The sequence below is a fragment of the Perissodus microlepis genome, chromosome 4 (assembly GCF_051167445.1).
Source record: "Perissodus microlepis isolate ML-2025 ecotype Zambia chromosome 4, ASM5116744v1, whole genome shotgun sequence".
Classification (NCBI taxonomy): Eukaryota; Metazoa; Chordata; class Actinopteri; order Cichliformes; family Cichlidae; genus Perissodus; species Perissodus microlepis.
In genome coordinates, this window is record NC_140464.1 from 12,156,446 (window position 1) to 12,176,893 (window position 20,448).

The 20,448-nt window shown below is 41.3% G+C and overlaps 3 protein-coding genes across 9 annotated transcripts; 1 reads left to right on the plus strand and 2 right to left on the minus strand.

The window, feature by feature from the left end:
- Positions 1-53: 53 nt before the first annotated feature.
- Positions 54-3,789, plus strand: LOC146388445 (methyltransferase-like 26 B). Of its 2 annotated transcripts, XM_084925765.1 has the most exons (7): positions 54-235; positions 328-530; positions 707-869; positions 2,515-2,574; positions 2,650-2,717; positions 2,802-2,880; positions 2,962-3,789. In XM_084925765.1, the coding sequence occupies exons 2-7, from the start codon at positions 331-333 to the stop codon at positions 3,007-3,009; spliced, it is 618 nt and encodes a 205-aa protein (XP_084781891.1). In that variant the 5' UTR covers positions 54-235; positions 328-330; the 3' UTR covers positions 3,010-3,789. The 2 variants fall into 2 exon arrangements, with proteins under 2 accessions (XP_084781891.1, XP_084781890.1); XM_084925764.1 differs by having other exon boundaries at positions 2,802-3,789.
- hgs (hepatocyte growth factor-regulated tyrosine kinase substrate) lies at positions 3,184-15,940 on the minus strand. Of its 6 annotated transcripts, none has more exons than XM_084925763.1 (20): positions 15,762-15,940; positions 13,042-13,126; positions 12,791-12,866; positions 12,523-12,615; positions 11,739-11,862; positions 11,429-11,481; positions 11,243-11,311; positions 10,966-11,090; positions 7,865-7,949; positions 7,214-7,312; positions 7,016-7,111; positions 6,841-6,879; positions 6,571-6,735; positions 6,264-6,474; positions 5,998-6,170; positions 5,777-5,917; positions 5,341-5,524; positions 5,054-5,190; positions 4,772-4,954; positions 3,184-4,590 (listed from the first exon to the last, which is right to left on the minus strand). In XM_084925763.1, exons 1-20 carry the CDS (start codon positions 15,796-15,798, stop codon positions 4,477-4,479), a joined length of 2,289 nt encoding a protein of 762 aa, XP_084781889.1. In that variant the 5' UTR covers positions 15,799-15,940; the 3' UTR covers positions 3,184-4,476. The 6 variants fall into 6 exon arrangements, with proteins under 6 accessions (XP_084781889.1, XP_084781886.1, XP_084781887.1 ...); XM_084925760.1 differs by having other exon boundaries at positions 6,264-6,477; positions 7,865-7,976; XM_084925761.1 differs by having other exon boundaries at positions 6,264-6,477; positions 7,865-7,979; positions 11,739-11,856; positions 15,762-15,939.
- A 2,198-nt stretch (positions 15,941-18,138) lies between these two features.
- cldnk (claudin k) lies at positions 18,139-19,081 on the minus strand. Its single transcript, XM_084925784.1, has one exon. It carries the CDS (start codon positions 19,079-19,081, stop codon positions 18,434-18,436), a length of 648 nt encoding a protein of 215 aa, XP_084781910.1. The 3' UTR covers positions 18,139-18,433.
- Positions 19,082-20,448: the final 1,367 nt, after the last annotated feature.

Below are 20,448 nucleotides of genomic sequence, written 5' to 3' on the forward strand. Positions count from 1 at the left end.
TGCAAAGTAGAAAGAAATAAGAGGTGACTCAAGACTATAGCTGTCCTACTATTTGCTGTGCATGTGCACATGCGTATGTCCTACCTGTAGCGTACCAGTGCTGGGCACTTGGACACTGGGAAAGAGCATGAAGGAAATCCTCTTAACCAGGTAATCTCTCCACCCATCTGCTGCTACTGTCTTCCACCAACATGCCATTCCCTCCACTGGCCTTTATCGCCAGTGCAAATAAAAGGTAAGAAGCATCCACTGAGAGAACAATGCAATGCATGGGAGTGCAATGCTAGATAAAAGAGGCACACATCTTTTCTTTTCTTTTTCCTTCAGGCCATGCTGCTGTCTCCTCAGGCTGAAAGGAACTGGGAGAGTCTTTGTTCAGTGCTCGAAGATGTGTTGGAGAGCCAGTCACACAGGCAGTTATTTGCTTTAGAGCTTGGTTCTGGAACTGGCCAGCATATCATACGGTTTGCTCAGAAGATGCCCTTTGTCATTTGGCAGCCATCAGACATCAAAGAGGATTCTCTAGAGAGGTTTGTGCCTTTCAGAAAGTGCTTGCCATGTTGACGTGTCAGTATAGTTATGTGTGACAGAAAGATTTACAAACATATTCCAGTTAAATCAATGATCTATTTAAACAAGTGATTTGTTGAAGTCTACGGATTTGACATTAAATCTAAAATGAAGCTCGCACACACCTTGTTGGCAGTATCAAGGCATATATTGCTGCAACCCAAGCAAAGACGGTGCTACCACCTGTTCACCTGGATGCCAGTGATCCGTGGGAGAAATGGGCAGGACTGAGTCACAACTCCTGTGACGTTATTATTTCCATTAATTTACTGCAATACAGCTCCTTCAAAACAGCCCAGGTAGGCCTGGTTGCTTATAAATCAACTGAAGAGCTTGAGATAAATCCCTACAGTATTTTATTTACAGGGAGTGCAGAATTATTAGGCAAGTTGTATTTTTGAGGAATAATTTTATTATTGAACAACAACCATGTTCTCAATGAACCCACAAAACTCATTAATATCAAAGCTGAATGTTTTTGGAAGTAGTTTTTAGTTTGTTTTTAGTTTTAGCTATTTTAGGGGGATATCTGTGTGTGCAGGTGACTATTACTGTGCATAATTATTAGGCAACTTAACAAAAAACAAATATATACCCATTTCAATGATTTATTTTTACCTATGAAACAAATATAACATCTCCACATTCACAAATATACATTTCTGACATTCAAAAACAAAACAAAAACAAATCAGCGACCAATATAGCCACCTTTCTTTGCAAGGACACTCAAAAGCCTGCCATCCATGGATTCTGTCAGTGTTTTGATCTGTTCACCATCAACATTGCGTGCAGCAGCAACCACAGCCTCCCAGACACTGTTCAGAGAGGTGTACTGTTTTCCCTCCTTGTAAATCTCACATTTGATGATGGACCACAGGTTCTCAATGGGGTTCAGATCAGGTGAACAAGGTGGCCATGTCATTAGTTTTTCTTCTTTTATACCCTTTCTTGCCAGCCACGCTGTGGAGTACTTGGACGCGTGTGATGGAGCATTGTCCTGCATGAAAATCATGTTTTTCTTGAAGGATGCAGACTTCTTCCTGTACCACTGCTTGAAGAAGGTGTCTTCCAGAAACTAGCAGTAGGACTGGGAGTTGAGCTTGACTCCATCCTCAACCCGAAAAGGCCCCACAAGCTCATCTTTGATGATACCAGCCCAAACCTGTACTCCACCTCCACCTTGCTGGCGTCTGAGTCGGACTGGAGCTCTCTGCCCTTTACCAATCCAGCCACGGGCCCATCCATCTGGCCCATCAAGACTCACTCTCATTTCATCAGTCCATAAAACCTTAGAAAAATCAGTCTTGAGATATTTCTTGGCCCAGTCTTGACGTTTCAGCTTGTGTGTCTGGTTCAGTGGTGGTCGTCTTTCAGCCTTTCTTACCTTGGCCATGTCTCTGAGTATTGCACACCTTGTGCTTTTGGGCACTCCAGTGATGTTGCAGCTCTGAAATATGGCCAAACTGGTGGCAAGTGGCATCTTGGCAGCTGCACGCTTGACTTTTCTCAGTTCATGGGCAATTATTTTGCGCCTTGGTTTTTCCACACGCTTCTTGCGACCCTGTTGACTATTTTGAATGAAACGCTTGATTGTTCGATGATCACGCTTCAGAAGCTTTGCAATTTTGAGATTGCTGCATCCCTCTGCAAGATATCTCACTATTTTTGACTTTTCTGAGCCTGGCAAGTCCTTCTTTTGACCCATTTTGCCAAAGGAAAGGACGTTGCCTAATAATTATGCACACCTGATATACGGTGTTGATGTCATTAGACCACACCCCTTCTCATTACAGAGATGCACGTCACCTAATATGCTTAATTGGTAGTAGGCTTTCGAGCCTATACAGCTTGGAGTAAGACAACATGCATGCAGAGGATGGTGTGGACAAAATACTCATTTGCCTAATAATTCTGCACTCCCTGTACTTATCATTTTCTCAGGGAGCGTTCAGTGGAGCAGGACAGATCCTCAAACAAAACGGCCTTTTGATAACATATGGGGTACGTAATGATTTTTAATTACACTACAAATAAACCTGAACCTACTAACTGATGTCAAATTAAAACATTTCTCAGGTGTATGCTGTTAATGGCATCATCACACCAAGTTGTAATGAAAAGCTGGATGAGGAGCTACGAAAAATGTGAGTAGCAGCTATTTGGTAATATGTGTATGTGGTTGGCTGTTAGGATAAGATATGAACCATGTTTGGTTCTGTTGCATACAGGAATCCAGACTGGGGTCTTCCAGATATCGACGTGCTCAGACAGCTGGCCTATGGGAACGGGATGCGTATGGAGCGGATAGTAAGTCATGTATCTCGGCTTAGAGGCGATTCCACCTCCCAGCAGCATGCCTTTTACACTTGTAATGTTTCCTTCTTTTAGATTGAGATGGAAGAATACTACAAATGCCTCATCTTCAGAAAACTCTAAAGAAGCCAAAATACCAAAAGGACATTAATTAGTTCACATCACTTATGAGTGTAAGTCTATAGTCTTTATATTTGTAAGACAATTCTGCAATCTGATAATGGATATAGTTGAATAAAAGCTTAAAAAAAAAACCCTCCTCTGTGTGTGGTTACAAAATACAAGTCGAGGCACGTGGACAGTAAGAACCAGATATTTATTAAATATAATTTTAAAATTACTTCAAAGTCAGATCAGTATGTTGGAATAAAGAAGTTCACAGACGCCAACTGAAGAGTTACAGAAACCACTGATCGGGTGTGTGATACATACATGCAGCACATCATGTTTGCTCTGCAAGCTTTTCTTCACTTCTGGATACTCAAGTAGACTTTAGAAAGAGTGCCCACATGTACTCCCGATGCAGGCATCTGTATATGTGAAAATTACAACTAATAGAATGTAGGCTGGGACTGGTGGAGGAAACTTGCACTTTATTACAGGTTAAGTTCATATGCTTCTGTTTTGTGATGGCACTTGATGTTCGGCAACACCAGTCGCTTTAACAGAAGGGATGCAAGATGCTATTAGAACTGCTGGACTGCTTTTAGTATGAATATTTTATTGTTACTAATTGCGGATTTTTAATGATTTAGTTAATTAAGTATAATTGATGAAGACGAAACAACCACCCAGCTAATTTTCTAAACAGTTCTCCCATAACGTGCTAATCCCTGCATCGTCTCTCAAACTATATTAACACACAGTTGAAGCAGCACACAACAAATAAATGCCCCCCCCCCCCCCCCCCAATTAAAAAAGAAGACTAATTTGTAATTATGAGAAGGGATGATATGAAAACTACTGCTTATGCATTAGTGAGATTTTTTCCAGGTGTCTGACTGTGCTGTCACTCTTCAGACATACCAACAGCATCTTAAACAGTGAATACAGATGTTTCTCAGTCACTTCTTAAACTGTTAAAACACATTGAAATAATTTGCTTCCATTCCAGAAAAGAACTGAAATTTCAACATGCAAATTTGCATTTAGAAAAATGTGAGACAAAGGATGGTTGCATCTTCTTCTCTCTTTTTTTTTTTTTTTTTTTTAAATCTCCTAAATGGTCATATGTTCTGTAACTTTAATACCACTGACTATTTCTGCTCTTCAGTTATTCATTTAATAAGGAGATACTACATACATATCAGCTGGAAAGGAGGAGGAAGAGGGTGAAGGTTCTTGGTTATGGCGCTTCCCATTGCAGCTTCACCCCTCCTGATTTTTATACTTCAGCGGGGGAGAGGCAAGGAGAGCAACAGTTCTGCAACATCATCACAATATTTCACGTTGCCACAAAAATCACAGCGAGGTGGAAGGTGGGAATTATGTGTGTGTTTCCAGAGGGTATCCTCAGAGTCCAGAGAGGGAAGAAAGAGACCAAACAGGGAGAGGAGCTGTAGTGTGTTAGACCCAGCAGCGTGAGGCCCTTCAGTCGAAGGAGATGAGCTGTGCCTCTGCGCTGCCCGGCACGGCTTGAGGTGCCTGCTGCTGCGGCTGCTGAGGCTGTTGCTGCTGCTGCGGGGGGCCACCAGGGGGAGCAACCTAGCAGCATGAATGCACAAGTAAAAATAGGAAGATTAGCCAGGACTGACATTTAAATAACCTAAATAAAAATACCAAAGATAAAAATAAAGAAAGCTTTCATGCGTTAACTGTGAATGACAGTTGAACCAATTAACTTTTAGTCTGTCAGAAGCTTCAAATATATAAATATACAACTGACCTGCTGATACATGGGCTGCTGGCCTGGCATGTACTGCTGTTGGGGGGGCATATTGGGGTCCTGTCCCGGCAATGCTGAAATCATGTTCTGCATATTGTACGGCTGGTAACCCATATAACCCATACCGTTAGTGGGGGGTGCCTGGGACATGGGGGGCATACTCTGCGCCTGAGAGGCCACATTCTGCACAAAACACAGAGAACAGTGAGATGCATTCATCTTTAAACGTTTTTGTGGCATTTCATGTATTAATCAGAAAATTTAAGTGGAGCTTTGTCAGACCTGGTAACCCTGCGTAGGTGTGGGCTGATAGGTGGAGTAGGGTGGACTAGTTGTGGGTGGAGCCTGACCAGGCGGAGGAGCGGGCTGCCCATTAGTTCCTGGAGGCGGGTACATGTATGCATTAACCATATTGGGATCTGAAAGAAAGGGGGTGGGGGGGAGAGACACAAAACATTGTAGTGAACGATTAAGATTTTAGATCATATCGCTAATTGTAACACCAGATGACCAAAGTTGGTAGATTTCTTGTCTTTTCAGCTGATCCTTTTTCTTGTGAACCTCCTCACCTGTGGTAGGACCAGGCATAGCCTGGTACTGTGCTGGTGCAGTCTGCCCTGGCTGATTCATATAGATGTTGTGCATAGGTGAACCCTCCACAGAACCAGCGGGGCTGAAAGTGCCTGGGTAGCTGGGCGGAGCACCGGGTTGGTATACCACCCCTCCCGCGACATTGGGGGGCAAAGACTGCATCTACATAACAGCAAATAAAGACAGCATTAAAATTTCACCAAAAGATTACAATGAACTTAAAAAAGTTCAAAAACATAAAAAGTCTCCCGCTGAAATCTAAAAAATGTTTCATTAGCTGAAATGTATTCTTTAGGTTCATATATTTCTGCTATTATTGAGACATTTGGTTTCTGCAATATCAAGTGAATTTACTGACTAGATTATCCTTGGGTTGAGTTCAGTCTGAGGCCAGATGGAGTATAAAATGTGTACCTGGGCATAGGGAAGAGAGAAAGCAGGCATCTGGGCCCTCATCTGGATGGTGTGCTTCTGCTGCTCCAAACGCATCTGCCTCTCTTTCTCCTGCTCCTGGAGGCGCTGAATGGCCAACTGTCTTTGCATCTCCAGGTACTCCTGCGGTCCAAAGAAATACCTGTGAGCATGGTAATGGCCTATTATATCTGAACTCTCATTGAACAGATTCAGTTCAGTACCTGTTTCTTCTGCCTCATGATCTCCAGTTTTTGTGCCAGCTGGATCTGCCTCTGTCTTTCCGCTTCCTCTGCAGCGCGACGCAGTTTCTCTCTGTGTTCGTCCCGGAGTGCGTTGAGAGCGGCTCGAGCATCACGAACCTGAGCTAGCTTGTCCTGCAGCCCTTCATAATACACTGACAAGACACAGATCATCACAGTTCAGAGCCTGGACATGGGGAGAGAGAAATCTATAAACATGGACACAATTACACAAGGCCAACGCTTACATCGCTTCTCATCTAGCTGGTTGAGGATGTCCAAAAGCTGTGGGTGCATGTTGTTGATGGACTGGAAGAGTGAGAGCACGGCGCTGTCGTTAGTGATGCTTCGCCCACGCATGTGGTTGCTCTTCATGCGGTTCAGGAAGGTGGTGACAGCATTCTGCAGAGCCTTCAGAAACTGCTCATGGTTCTCCTCTGATTCGCCATTCTGGTACTGCTGCTGAAAGAGGGGATGAACAGGGCAAACCATGAGCGGGGGCTCATTTGTGTTTAGTTTGATTTTGTTTTTTTAGAGCTCACAACTTCAGCATACCTCCACTATGTTGACAGGCTGGACAGGGACGTGACTTTCCACGGGCTGACTGATTGCCGGAAGTGGCTCAGCCAATGTCACAGGGGCAGGGGCTGAGGGGGTGGGACTCTTGCGAGCCTCTTCCTGTTTTTTCTCCCAATATGTTCTGTTCAGGTAACGGGCCAGCTGGAATGATGTCATATTTCCTTATTAGCTTTAAAAGCACGGTGTAGCATTTCCATTAATCAGCAATACTGTTAACATTTGAGAAGAGCAATATACCACATGTACCTCAGGATCTACATCTTCAGCTGATGGAGCAGAGGAGTTCTGCAATGTGTTTCATAATAGTCAAAAAATGCATTTTAAAATTTGCTTAACAATAATAAAAATCTTTCAAACATGCTTTTAAAATCATGAAAAAAATTTTGTAGAGTATAAGTGATTTTGCTGGAAACAGCCTTACCACAGGGGAAGTGTAGAGGGTACTGACTGGAGGAGCAGAGGAAGTCACTGGGGTGGGATCGGTTTTGGGATACATCGAGTACGAGTTCTTATGTCTCTGCAATTGAGCATTCAGCTGTGTGTCAGCTTTTATTCTATATACTAGCTGAAAACAAACACATCCATACCCAAAAATGAGCATTTCAGCTTAGCAACCCACCATTCGCTCCTTCTCCTCAGCCTCACTTTGAGAAAGGGCTATGGCCAGCTGCAGCTCCTCCTCCTCCTGCAGGGCAGCCTCATCTCTCTTGGGGGGCATCTGGTGAGAAAGAAGAGCAGGAGAAATATATAGCAGGAGAGTCCAACAGCGAAAGCTTGGCTGCAACTGGATCATCTAAACTACAACAAATCTACAACAGAATAGCTGAAAAAGAAAACACTAAAGGTTTCATAATGACCACAAATAAAGTCCAGACATTCAGCTTGATTGAAATGCTGTAGAATTACATTAAGAGAGCTCTGCCTGCAAATCTCAGTGAACCAAAGCAACACTGTAGGAAAGATTGGGACAAATTTCCTCCACAGCAATATGGGAATTAAAGTCAGCTAGAAAACACTGATTTCAAGTGATTGCTGGTAAAGGTGGTTCTTTAAGCTAATGAATGATGGGATGTACATGACTATTTATTTCCAGTGTGACAATTTTGGTAACTTTTTTCCAAAAAGGCTAGAAAGCTGTCTAAAATGTAAAAAAACAACAACAATATAATAACTCGAAAATAATTTAAGTCCTATATTTAACAGGTAACAAAACAAAAACAAAAAAAATCCAGAAAGACAGTGATTGATATAAAGAGTTTCAAATTATTACCTGTGACTGCTGGGACAGTGGGCTGGTCAGGTACTCAGGTGGCAGTTCAGCAGAGCCTGAGGAAGGGGCTTTTCCTTCAGCTTTCCTAAGTGGAGGAGAGAGGGAGGGGTGGCTGCTAAGGAAGAGGGATCAGGGAGGACAAATAACCTTGTAAATCAGAGTTTCAAGCATGCTGCTTGAAACAACAGTAGCACTCCAAAGAGAGAACAATACAACAAAACATCATGGGAAACACTTTCAAGTTACTCCCATTTGGATTTCGGATCTCCATCCAAACACACACACTGACAAACAATGCTTCCAAGTATGGTACACACCTTTGTTTTAGTTTGTTGTTCTTATTCACTAAAGTTCTGTTATATTTGTGTTTAAGTATTTTTCCCCAGTTAACATACAGAAAGCTGCTACATTAGAGAAACAGTAAACAACAACCCTTATCATCAATACATCTGGCTCATCAGCTCTTTGTTCTGTGTATAAATTACAGGAAACAGTGAAAACGCATATCACGATTTCTTGAAGTCGAAGCTGAAATGTCCTAATGTCTGATTTATTACTTCTAGTTGATTACGTCGATTAAGCATCACGAGGCGGAGGGTGGGGGTGGTTCCTTATTTTTTTTTGCTGGGAGCTGACAACCCTATTAGTTAGGTTCTTTAATATTTCTGCTAAGTACTCTTTAAAATACCAGAATAGGGAGGATCGTGTAGGTTCAAGTTTATTAGATTGGTCAGTTTGCTGAACTATGAAATGTTTTGGGTGCAGTGTGTTTTTTGCATACAGGTATAACAGAATAGCTTTAGTGTTTTGTTTTTTAAAACGTGAGTATGAACTTATACAAAATGCAGCAAGATATAAAAAAATACTTTTTTATATCTGCCGGTATCGGCAGATATCCAAATTTATGATATCGGTATCGGACATAAAAAAGTGGTATGGTGCCATCTCTAATTACTTCAGCATTATTTATTGTTGTATGTGCGACGATGTTCATACAAATTTTGTCCAGATTGCCCCCCCCCCAAAATAAGGAGGAAATAGTGAAAATACAGATATATATACATACATATACTATCATCATTATAATAATATTATCATCATCATCAGAATGTCTGTTTTCTGCTGCAGGAAAAACGGCCTCAAAGCACAACTGTTGATATGCTCACTTTGCTTCATTGCAGCCGGATTTAAAGGATCCCACACACACACTCACTCATTCACTAGCACACGTGTGTGTACACACATACACATTAGCACTACCTCAAACAAGAAATATAATACTGTCAGAACTTGTTTTATTGCTACTAATGTAAGAAAGTTTTCTAATAAGTAAATAACATTTTAATTTATAAGGCATAAATTAAAATGTTATTTACAACATAAAACAAGGCGTTTTATGTTGTTTGCATAACTTATTTTACAATACAGTTATTTATTATTTTCTTTTGGACGTAAACATTTTTCTTAAGGAATGCTGTCCAATTCCTGTGTGATTCTAGGTGTTCTTTGCTGCTTTCAATCAGTGAAAGGTATGGAGTGCAGGCATATTCTTCAACTACTGTCTTGCAAAGCCTTCCCTGAAAAAGACGTCATTTGGATAGGAGCGTATGTTGTTCTAAAAACTTTCAGTGCCGATAATGCCTTTCCAGATGTGCAGGCTGCCAGGTCCCCAGTACCATCAAGAATGCAACTGACCGCTGATAGCAAACCACCTCCTCTTCAGTCCAGAGGATATAATATTCATGTTTTCCAAAAAGAATTTCAAATTTCAATTCATCTGAAAACAGAACACTTTTCCACTTTGCTTCAGTCCATTTTAAAAGCCAGCGCTTTTCTTACTCTCTTCTGATGCCAAAAGAAGGAAACTGAACTGCTTTCTGAGCTGTTCATTCTGATAGACATCAGTTAAAAACGTATTAAACAAGACCTTCTGCTTAGATTCTTGTCGACACTGTTTATTAATCATCTCCATTTTATTTTGAGCCTGGTTTTGTATTGCTATTAACTGTATTTTAATTTTCTATCATATTTCGTTATAATTATTCTGTTTGCACAGCACTTTGTGACAACGTGTCTTGTGAAAAGCCTTATAAACTTTACTTACTTACTAGACAGGCCCACAAACATAGTCTGCATGTTTTCACAATCCATCTATTTCTTTTCTTTTTAGAAAAAAAAATTAAGTACTCATGTTGCAGCATACTAAGTACTTCCTGATTTTAGCTTGACACGTCCAGCTAAAATCTTTCTGCATTGTCCTGTGAATTACCAGCTGTGAGTGAGACAATTTAACGACTGCTTGGAGCAGTTGACTACACAGCATGTTTCACCCAGTGTTACCAGCAGTCTTTCAGTATCAGCTGTCAAACATGTGCAAACATGCCTCAGAACACGTTACACAGTTGCAGACATAATTTGCATACTTTTACATAGTTTATTTTTAAAACCGGCATTATCTTCAAATATCTACATACCATTTTTTCATTATAAGTCTTTCCGTGTCTTTCTTTAAGGGTATTTGTTCCAATTTCTCAAAACACACTCTCACTCATTAGTACATTTTCATCACTACCCTTAATCAACTTAACGTGCTGCACATCCTTTCCAGCTTTATCTTTTTGCCTAGGTAGTCAATAAAAATTATTTTCTCGTTCCTTAGCGTCCAGCCTCACATACAGCTCACTCTAAGCCTTTTCCACCTCTGCTGTACCCCTAACCTCCTAGTACTCTTGTCTACTTTACTCATCTCCCCTACTATCCCACTTTTCTTTTGCTTCCCTCCTCCTTTGAATATTTTCCTGCACTTCCTCATTCCACCACACATCTATTTGCCCTCTTTCCTCTCTCCATAACACATTCTCTGCATTTTACCTCAGCACCACAGCTGCATATATTTAACCTATCATTTTTTCCAAGTCATATCACAGCTACATATCATTTTTACCTTGAATAAAATCAGTCACGTGTTCATTGTGTTTAATCTGTTGCACCCTAGATAATTGTGAGACATAAACACTTGTACTATCCAGGGCCACCATGTTACACACAGCCTGTTTTTCACACTAATTCTAACATTTTAACCACCACATCTGTGGACTCACTTGTTAAGCAGCTCGAAGCAGGGCTCGCACACACGCACTTCCTTCTCGATCCCAAACTTCGGAATGGTGGAGTACTTAGACGAACACTTGCCGCAGAAAATCTGACCACAGGCTCGACAGTGGTGCTGGGAAAGCACAGAACACAAAATGAGGTTGATTTCCACACATGCGCCGTGAGAACGTACTGCATACACGCAGACACACACTCACAGCATCAAATGAATGAAGGAAACCATAAAACCTCCAAGTGGCCTAGTTACAAGCAGGCCCGGCCTACCTTTCTTGTCATAACGCCAAACTGGACTCTGCACCGGTGGCATTCCTCAGCGTCAACCCAGTCAGGGGCCTGGATAAACAAGGCAGACATCACATTACTCAACTACTTCTCAATGTAAGGGGCACATGCCACAAAAACATAACTCTCTTCACACACCAGTAAAAGTAGAAACACAAAATATCTTACTCTCTCAGCAGCAAACATGGCGTCACTCTCCTTGAACTCGGGGAAAACGTGACCTGCAGACAAACAAAAGCAGAAAATCTGTTTACAACAACTACAAAAAAATAACAAAGAGGCAATAACTACTAGCTGCTGATGTACCTTTTGACAATGATATTTGAATCAATAAAATCAGTTTTTATCATTACAAATCATCTGAACTGGTATCACCCAGTTTTAAGTGGCCTGTTAGAAAACATTTTCTGGGTCAGTAAGCTTTCAGAGATCCTTTGGTTTCATTTCAGATGAGAGCACTCGGCTCGTTCAAACTTACCTTCCACTTTCATGATCTGATAGGTGTCTTGAACCACTTTATATTTGGGTTCATTGCGGAAGGCGTGAGCCCAGGCCTGGATCAGGTAAAGGATCTTGTTTCTGACATTTGGTTCCGTCTGTTTCTGGAAGTCAAGGAATTTACACACAATTAAAGCAAAAAACGAAAAGGCCCACTTTCCCTGTTTCTGTATTCTACTGTCAAATAACACACTGAATTCATCAACACTGTGAGGTGGGAAGTCCCTTGTTTTCATCTGGAAAAAAAAAAAAAAAGACTCCTGTCACAAGGCAATGACATCACCAGGAAGTTGAAACCAGCATGAGGTATACAGCCTGTGTCACATGATACAGTTAGGATCCAATCAAATATTGCTAGCTCATGCTGTAATCCAGTCAGCTGAAAGAGTGAGCAGTCATAGGAGGGGGGGAAAGCTTATAAAGCCTCCAGCCAAAATATATAATTGAAGCACTGTAAAGACTCTAAACCTGTTATTTAAAAAGTTCATTTAGTATCAACTACTTTAATATCAGACCACTGTGTGGCTGCTCACTTTAACATCACTCTAACATGTACACCTTTGGGAATCTGGAGCCGGTGTTTTTCACTACGGTTTGAATAAAGACTAAACTCTTCATTGATTAAGCCAAAGCAACCGCTCCACCTGACCTCTGCCACCAAATTAAGCTTCACAGTAAGAAGACAACACAGGCCATCTCCGAATGACATTGAGAAGAGTGTGGTGGGAACTGAGCAGACAGGGAGTAGATAAAATGAATGTCACCTTAAGTAGCTCCTTCAGTTCCTCCATGGTTTGCTTACTCGCCACCTCATCGTGCACCGTCTGGCCACAGTTCTTCACCACTGACTCCAAGACCTGAAGGGTGAGGCTGCATTATTCTCAACAACCCAACGCAAAAGATGCCAAGTCTACTTTTGCCCACAGTTAGGTGACAAAGCAAGAGAACACACCAACCAAAGCAAAAATCAAACTATGTTTACAGGCAACAGAGATTTTGTATTTTTGATTGTATACTTTCCACACGTCTTACCTCAAGTGCATAAATCGCCACATGTGGATTTTTGTCATTCAGCTTCTTTTTAATGGCCCCAATGGCATATTTAGCTCTGCAAGGACAAAAAACACAGATATCGCTTAATGCAGAATCATTGGCATAAATTCAATAAGCAAACTCTCAAGTATGTTTATTTCAAAAACATTGAAGACAATAGTCGAAGCTGTATTAAATCTTCAGCTGCTGGAGGATGTGACTGTAGAGGGGAAGAAGACAGAATCACTCACTGTGTGTCTCCCTGTCGAATGAGATCACAGATCTGCAGGATGGATTCCCAGTCAGTCTCCAGAAGCAGTTGACTGGTGGCTTTATCTGCATGAGTACAGAAAGCTTTAACATGCATGTCTGTCAAATGGCATCTACAACAGCTGCTCCACAAAACTGCACCGGCAGTTACACATGAACAAATGCTTCTTCCACATGCTTTAAGCTTTATAGAAACATCTGTACTCCTGCTATTAACGTAGGACTCCAGATCGATCTTTGTATGATATCAAACTATTACTACACAAAAGGTTTGCGGTGTCAAACCTTAATGATATAATAGAGATCTACTTATTTATTATATCATCATCAGCAGGGATAACTAAAAATATTTTATTGCTACAGATGCTTCCGTGAGTTCAGCTGTCAGAAAAAAAATAGCCTTGCATATGATTCAGGTGTGCCAAAGCGCTGCAGTCCTGGGTCTGACATTTGTTATGCCCTGTGGAACTGTGGGGAAAACAGGAAAGCACTGATAGCACGAAGTGATAATCCTGTTTGGCATATGATTGCGATGCATTTAGTAGATGAAACCTGGTCTTGATTTGCATTTCTAAATACAAGTGGAACCTAATCCAACTTTCAGCACAACAAACGACCTGTTTGCAAATCATAAAATAAAATAAAAAACTGCCCAATTTTTAGGAACCAAATATCATCTTATTACATGTCAAACTGAAGGATGTGTGCTGTGAATTCAGCAATCACCCACACATAATGGTGGTTTAATTTTGAGTTAAATATCTTTAAAAAGATTAAATGTTTTAAATACACATGACATCTGCTATAAAACTGCGAATCTGATCATAGGTTTAGAGGTGTGCGTTACTCAGTTCAGACTTTTTTTTTTTTTTTTTTTTTTTATCTGCTTCTATACTTTGAACGTCAGGTAAAATTTATGCTTCAACAACAACGATTCTGACTACAGGCAGGGGGTAAACAACTGCAGAGGTGGTGCAGGTGTAGTATCTCTGCATCAAGTTCAAGAAAAAAAAGGAGATGAGTTTGCTTTTTAGAAGGGACAAAGACTAGCTTCCGCCCCTGCAAATCAGTAGAACAACTGTGGAAGTGGACTGTAGATCTCACTGAAAACCCTATCTGGTGTCACAACATTTCCGTCCTGGTTAAGAAAAAAAAACACCAACGCTTCCACTTTTTCAGGAGGTTGCAGTACGGGGAACTTGTTAGCTCAGTCTTAAACGTATTCTGCAGATTTGTGGGGAAAGAGTGTCCTGAGGATGGTAGAGAAAACGCCTCTGCTGAGGGCCTCCCCATCAATACAGACATTTACGCCAGCAGATACAGGAAAAGGGCCTCCTCTATCTTGAAAGATCCCACTCACCAAGCACATGCAGTGTTTGTTCCCCTCCCCTCAGACAGGAGGCCACAGAGTATCAAGAGCAGAACCACCATGTTTTTAGACTGCTTCTGTGTCTACTTCTCCCAGCCAATCGTAACAAAGACACCGATTGTGTATTTGCAATATCCTCCATACCCTTAAAAAAATTATTATTCATTCTCTATGACACTGTAAATATGTTTTCTCTTCCTTGTTTCTGTATAGTTCTCTTGTGCGTTCTCATTGTTGCTGGCGTTAAATAGGGACCTGAGTGCTAAATTTAGTTTCACCTCATGTGAATACACACGTTTGAAATGGAATAAAAATCCTTGAATCCTTGAGAAAAACAAGTTGGGACTGCAACGATAAGTTCGGCAGGAATTATATTTAATGGATTTAAATTCTGAAACCATTTCCATCACTGGTGAGAAGAATCAAACACACGATTTATAACCTATTTGATGGTTTTAATACAAACACTTTGATATTTAGGCCTCAAATATCAAATTATTACTGGTTACATTGGCAGAGCAGGCAAAACTCTCCAGCTGAACTAAAGAGACCTAAAATGTCTGAAAATTGTTTAATAGTAATCAATATGCACAGCTGCGTATTCATTTGACACTTCACAAAATAATTTGATATTTACTGGGTGTATACATTTTTCATCCAGGTTCGCTAGTTAACCTGCTCATCTTTGTAGCCCAAGAAACTTGTTGTTGCATAACTGGAAATTCACTTGGGACTCGTTTTAAACCAAGGTAACTGTTGAAACATGCTACGACAGAGACGCCTTGTTTTCTATGATTAGTCATGGAGTAAAAGCAACTATTAGCCATCTGATGTTAGCGTAGGTCTATACGTGGATCACAAAGTATCTCAGTCGCTAATTATAGACAGGTGTCAGCGAACTAATCAACCTGTTGTGGTCTTTAAAAAAAACTCAGGACAACAGAGCGCCTCACGAATACCAGCGTTGTGTTTGTCTGCCTGGTTTCCTTGGATATGGGGTAGTTAATGTGTGAAGCAACAGCTAATCGTATATTACCGTGTATGAAACGCACAGGAACACAACAACAGCCTTGGTTAGCTTAACTAAAAGCAAGGCGATAACGCAAGAACTGGACCAGACTTTGAGTTAAAACTGCTCGCTTCAGCTAACTTCTTAGCATTTCTTGGCCTTCGAACAATAGCAGCGAATTTGTTAGCAGGCTAGGAAAAAAAAGCTAGCTGGCCTGGGAGCCACAGCCCGATCGACTGTCAAAACAATACGCTGGAAAACATCGCACTCTGCCTTATAGTTACTTATTTTACTCTCAACTTACGCATGTGCTGTTAACTTACCGAGAAGCCTCTCAAATGTGCCTCCACCTTTTCCCATGTTAAACTCAGAGTCTCAGAGTGGCTGTCGAGATGACTTATTTAATTAGCGGATCCCGATACTTTCACAACGGAGGTTAGCTGCTAGCCACGGAGCACAGCTGTACAGCAGGTACAGCCTCCTCTGACTTCCCACTTCCGTCGCAGAAACAGCGACACGCATGAAATGTCTCCCTCTCGCGGCGGGTATGCGCAATTACGGGTGCATTTTATTTATTTATTTTTAATTTATTGAATTTATTTATTGATTTATTGATTTAGTGATTGATTTATTGTTAAGCGAAACCTTGACATGATGATTGCCGCTTTAGAAATCTAAATAAAAATATGCGTTATCAGCAAGTCATTGATGAGATGTGTGGTAGGAGTGACAGATTGGTTTAAGGTGAGGGTGAAATTACAGTAGAGACGGGTTCTGAGGCAATACTGACAGGGCAGCTCATGTTGAGCAGTTTATAGACAAGGCTGACATGATTTAGACACGTGCAGAGGACCGATAGTGGCTATATAAGACAAAGGATACTAAATACGGAGATGCTAGGCAGAAGGAAAAGAGAAGATTCTTCGCTAAAGAAAGCAGCCAAAAGAACAAGAAGAATTATGCTCTTTGATAAAGCAAATTGAACTTTCATAAGTGTAAAGTGATGTGTATTAGTTGGTGCTCAAGGCACAATAACATCCAAAAATGTAATTAAACACCCATGGCAGTTTTGATTTTCATGATCATCTTTCTGCACTCCAGGACATTTTGACATGCAGCAAATCACTTAAAAGCATGATCAAAATCCTCCAGTTTTATGTAACGGTCTAACACAGACAAACAGTGAGTTATTTCTTGATACCTTTTATCTGAGTAAAAGTTTGCATGTAGGAATCTGACTTTGGCAGCAGGGTGATGATGATGATGTGATGATCAAAATGTTGCTGATGTGATGATCACAGCAGCAACATCTTGGGTTCAAATCCACAGGCCAACTGCGGCCTTCCTATGTGGAACTGGTGACCTGTCCAGACTGCACCTAAGACAGATGGGCTCCAGCCAGCCAGAACTTGAATCGGATAAATGGAGGAACGATGAATAGAATCTGACTTTAAGAAAGTGGTTTTAAATTATGTTAAAACTTGAACATACTTATGCGATTATGAAAATATCTTTAGGAAAAACGTTTCTTTTTTTCTTCAATTCATTAGGCTACATTTATTTTAAGGTTATGTTGACTTTGGAAACAACCAAATCCCAATATCATTTTTGTTTGTTTGTCTTTATTTCACATTTTCTGCACATATACCCTTGATTTTTACAGCCTAAGGACAGAGAAAAGAAATATACCCCACTTCACACATACTATAGCACTCACACCAAAAGACTTCACAGACAATTATCAGTGTTTGTATTTACTCAGGGAACTCTAGAGCTCTAGAAAGCAGATCTAATATGAACTGGACACACATCAGTGATGCCCAAAGTCTCAAATGCATCAGTGACGTGTGCAGTTATCGCCTCCTTGTAAATGATACACTCATTAGTTCACTTTCATGTAATCAACTTTTGTGTTAACTCTTTGTTACTGTCATTGTTAAGAACTGCATTGACACCATACCTCGAAGCCACTTTGAAGCACTCCATTCATTATTTACAATGTAACTAGTGCACTCGTCTCCCTCTGTTGTCCTCTTTGTAAGCGTACAGTAAAATACCACAGACTTACAGTATTCACATCATTACTCTACCAGCACTGGTAAAGGCCTACTTAGGTCATGTGTGAGTCACTACCTGGCACTTGGAACACTAGTGGCTATTGTTATTGTGGTGCTGTAATGCTCTATAGAGTGGCATTGTGTTGCTCTGTCTTCTGCTGTCACAGACAGAAAGCAAAGGAACTGATAGATTAATGCATGCCCGCACAACTACGATTATATTTACAGTCACCTACAGTGCAATCAATCAGGTTTAAGAACAAGGATAATATCTCATGAATAAAGATGGTGCTTGGAATTGTACTACATGAACACATGCAAAGACAGATAGTGATTCAGGCTCAGTCTGGTTTTTGCTTGTTATCATACAGTTATCTGCTGGAGCAATGTGTGATTTTATTAGAAGAAATAGCAGGATCTTTATGAAGTGAAAAAAGGATCATGTATTTTTCTTTGTTCCTGCCGTATAGAGTAACTCAGATAAGGAAAATGAGATGGAAGACAGGACAACACACACACTGAAAAATATGGCACCACATGCTAATGCACACACATCTCCATTGTTCTATTGTTCTTCTCCATTCAGCAGAACCCCTCGTAGTGTTTACATAAATGACTCAAAGGTTTTTCCTTGTAAAACAAGTATTTTGAGGAGCTTTAATATATGTAATGGTACAAATGTAAACACACACCATTTTTCCTCCACAGAGGATACAACGTTTATTGTATTTAACTGGCAGACAGAGAAAGAGTGTTATTGAAGGGTATCAGGTATGACATAATAAAACAAGTTCGGTTTTCAGCCTCCTGTGACGTTTCTCAAGACAACAAAAGAAAAGTGACACTTAATAAAAAATAATTACATGAATCAATGTCAAGAGGAGAAAAGACAGGTTTGACATCATTTGGGGTGGATTTGTGGAAGGCCTTCAGACATTTTAGACATAACCTTTGACTTGTGTGGCAGGTGCCCTGCGTGGACTGCTCTCTCCACTGCTGAAAGTGGGAGAGCCTGGGATTCCGGGAGGACTTGACCCCGCATAGAGCAGTGACCCCCCAATTAGAAGCAAGGCTGACGCCCCCCAGCCGATGTAAAGGGCAGGGCCGAGCTCACGCTTGTGTGGAGCTGCCACATGTGGATCATAGAAATCCCTGATGATGGAGTGGGCAGTCCAGCAGACGGGCACAAGGTAAAGGAACCCTGCGATGGCAAAAAGGGAGCCAGAAATGCGAGCAATGCGGGCTTTAAGGCTGTTTACGCCGATGCATTTAGTGCACTTGACTCCTAGGACCCCCAGAGCCAGAGCCAGGCCACAGAGCAGGATGGACAACACAGTGAGGCCGCGGGCAGCCTGCATGTCGCTGGGCAGAGCCAGCAAGCTATCGTACACCTTACACTGGATCTCACCTGTGCTCTGCACTATGCAATTCATCCAAAGGCCTTCCCAAATGATCTGAGCTGTCACTATGTTGTTACCGATGAAGGCGGTGACCCGCCACAGGGGGATGGCACAAACTATTAACCCACCCACCCAGCCCACGATGGAAAGGATCAGACCCAGCAACTGCATGCCCGTGGTAGCCATGGCGAAAGACAGATGGACTTGTCTCTGATATATTAGTCTCTGCACAGGCCAAACTTATAGTCCCACAAAGAAATGTGACAGTCTATGTTGCTAGAAATGCCGTGGTCCACTCCGCCGTCTGTGGATGATGATGTCGATGAGGTCAGCTTGGGTTTGACGTGGATTGATATCCTAAAATTAACAAAACATAAAATAGTCGCACCAGCCGGGTTATTCTCTTAGTAATCAAACAAGCAGTGCAAGAAAACTCTCAGAGACACACTGGATATTACATCACATGCTGTTGTTATTTACCACAACAACCACTAGCATAACATTAGTAAAGTATGAAAAGACTATTGGAGCATATAGTTATCATAAATATTTGGAATCAGGCTGGGAGGCCTGTTGGATTCCAGTGAGAATCGCAGAGAATAGCTTTCTTTGACATGACTGTGGGTGTCGAGCTACGCCTTGCCGGGTGGTGGATTATCTCAGAAAAACATGAGGAGACTCGGAACACAAGCAGCTTTCATGAAAGCCTGTAGAGTGGGCCAGGAGAACCTGTGTCTTCTGTTTATTACAGCTACAATTTTACTAATACTGTTTATACGATCCATTCATAACAAGATCGATACACATGTAGCAGGACATTGAGGACCAATGGGATGCATTTTACTATTTAGTTCAGTTATTTAGTTTGAGTTTTGAGTCCAGTAAGTATAATTCTGAAAGATTATTGTGATGTTTGGTGCAGATGACACTGGATAAACCATATTAAAATAACAGAGGGCCCTGGAATATTCCCAGATCTCATTACTAAAATGTTCATTTCATTCCTAGGAAGTTTTGCAGATAACACAATGGAAGAAAAGCCACTTCCAGTACATACATGTGTTGGAAACTAACAAACTAACAAAGCACATCGCATAAATTTGCTCTTAAGTCATAGTGAAGACATTTCTAACATTTGGAAAATGTTTAAATGTCCAAACAATATTAATGAAATGGTTATTATGAGGAATATTTACCTGAAATAGAGGTCGCTGAACTTTCACTGCTCCTCCCGGAGATGATTCACAGTTTACGGTTTGCCTGAAGCTCCGTAGGTTTTGTAGTTCAGCTGTGAATGCCTGAAGTTGTGAATGACAGCCCTGAGAATTCAGTTCAGTCAACAGGAAGGCCAGAGAGCAGGGGAGGCTCTCTGTCTCTCAGCTCCAACACCCAGGACAGGACTGGAGATGGGGCTGCCCTGCGAGATGCCAGTGTGTCTGTGTGGCGGTGGGCTGAAGCACGCGCTTCTGTGCACGACTGTGTCGGTGTGTGAATGCGTGAATGTGTTTGAGTGTGTCTCCCAGTGCCTGGTGTACGGGCACAATGCCCTGCTG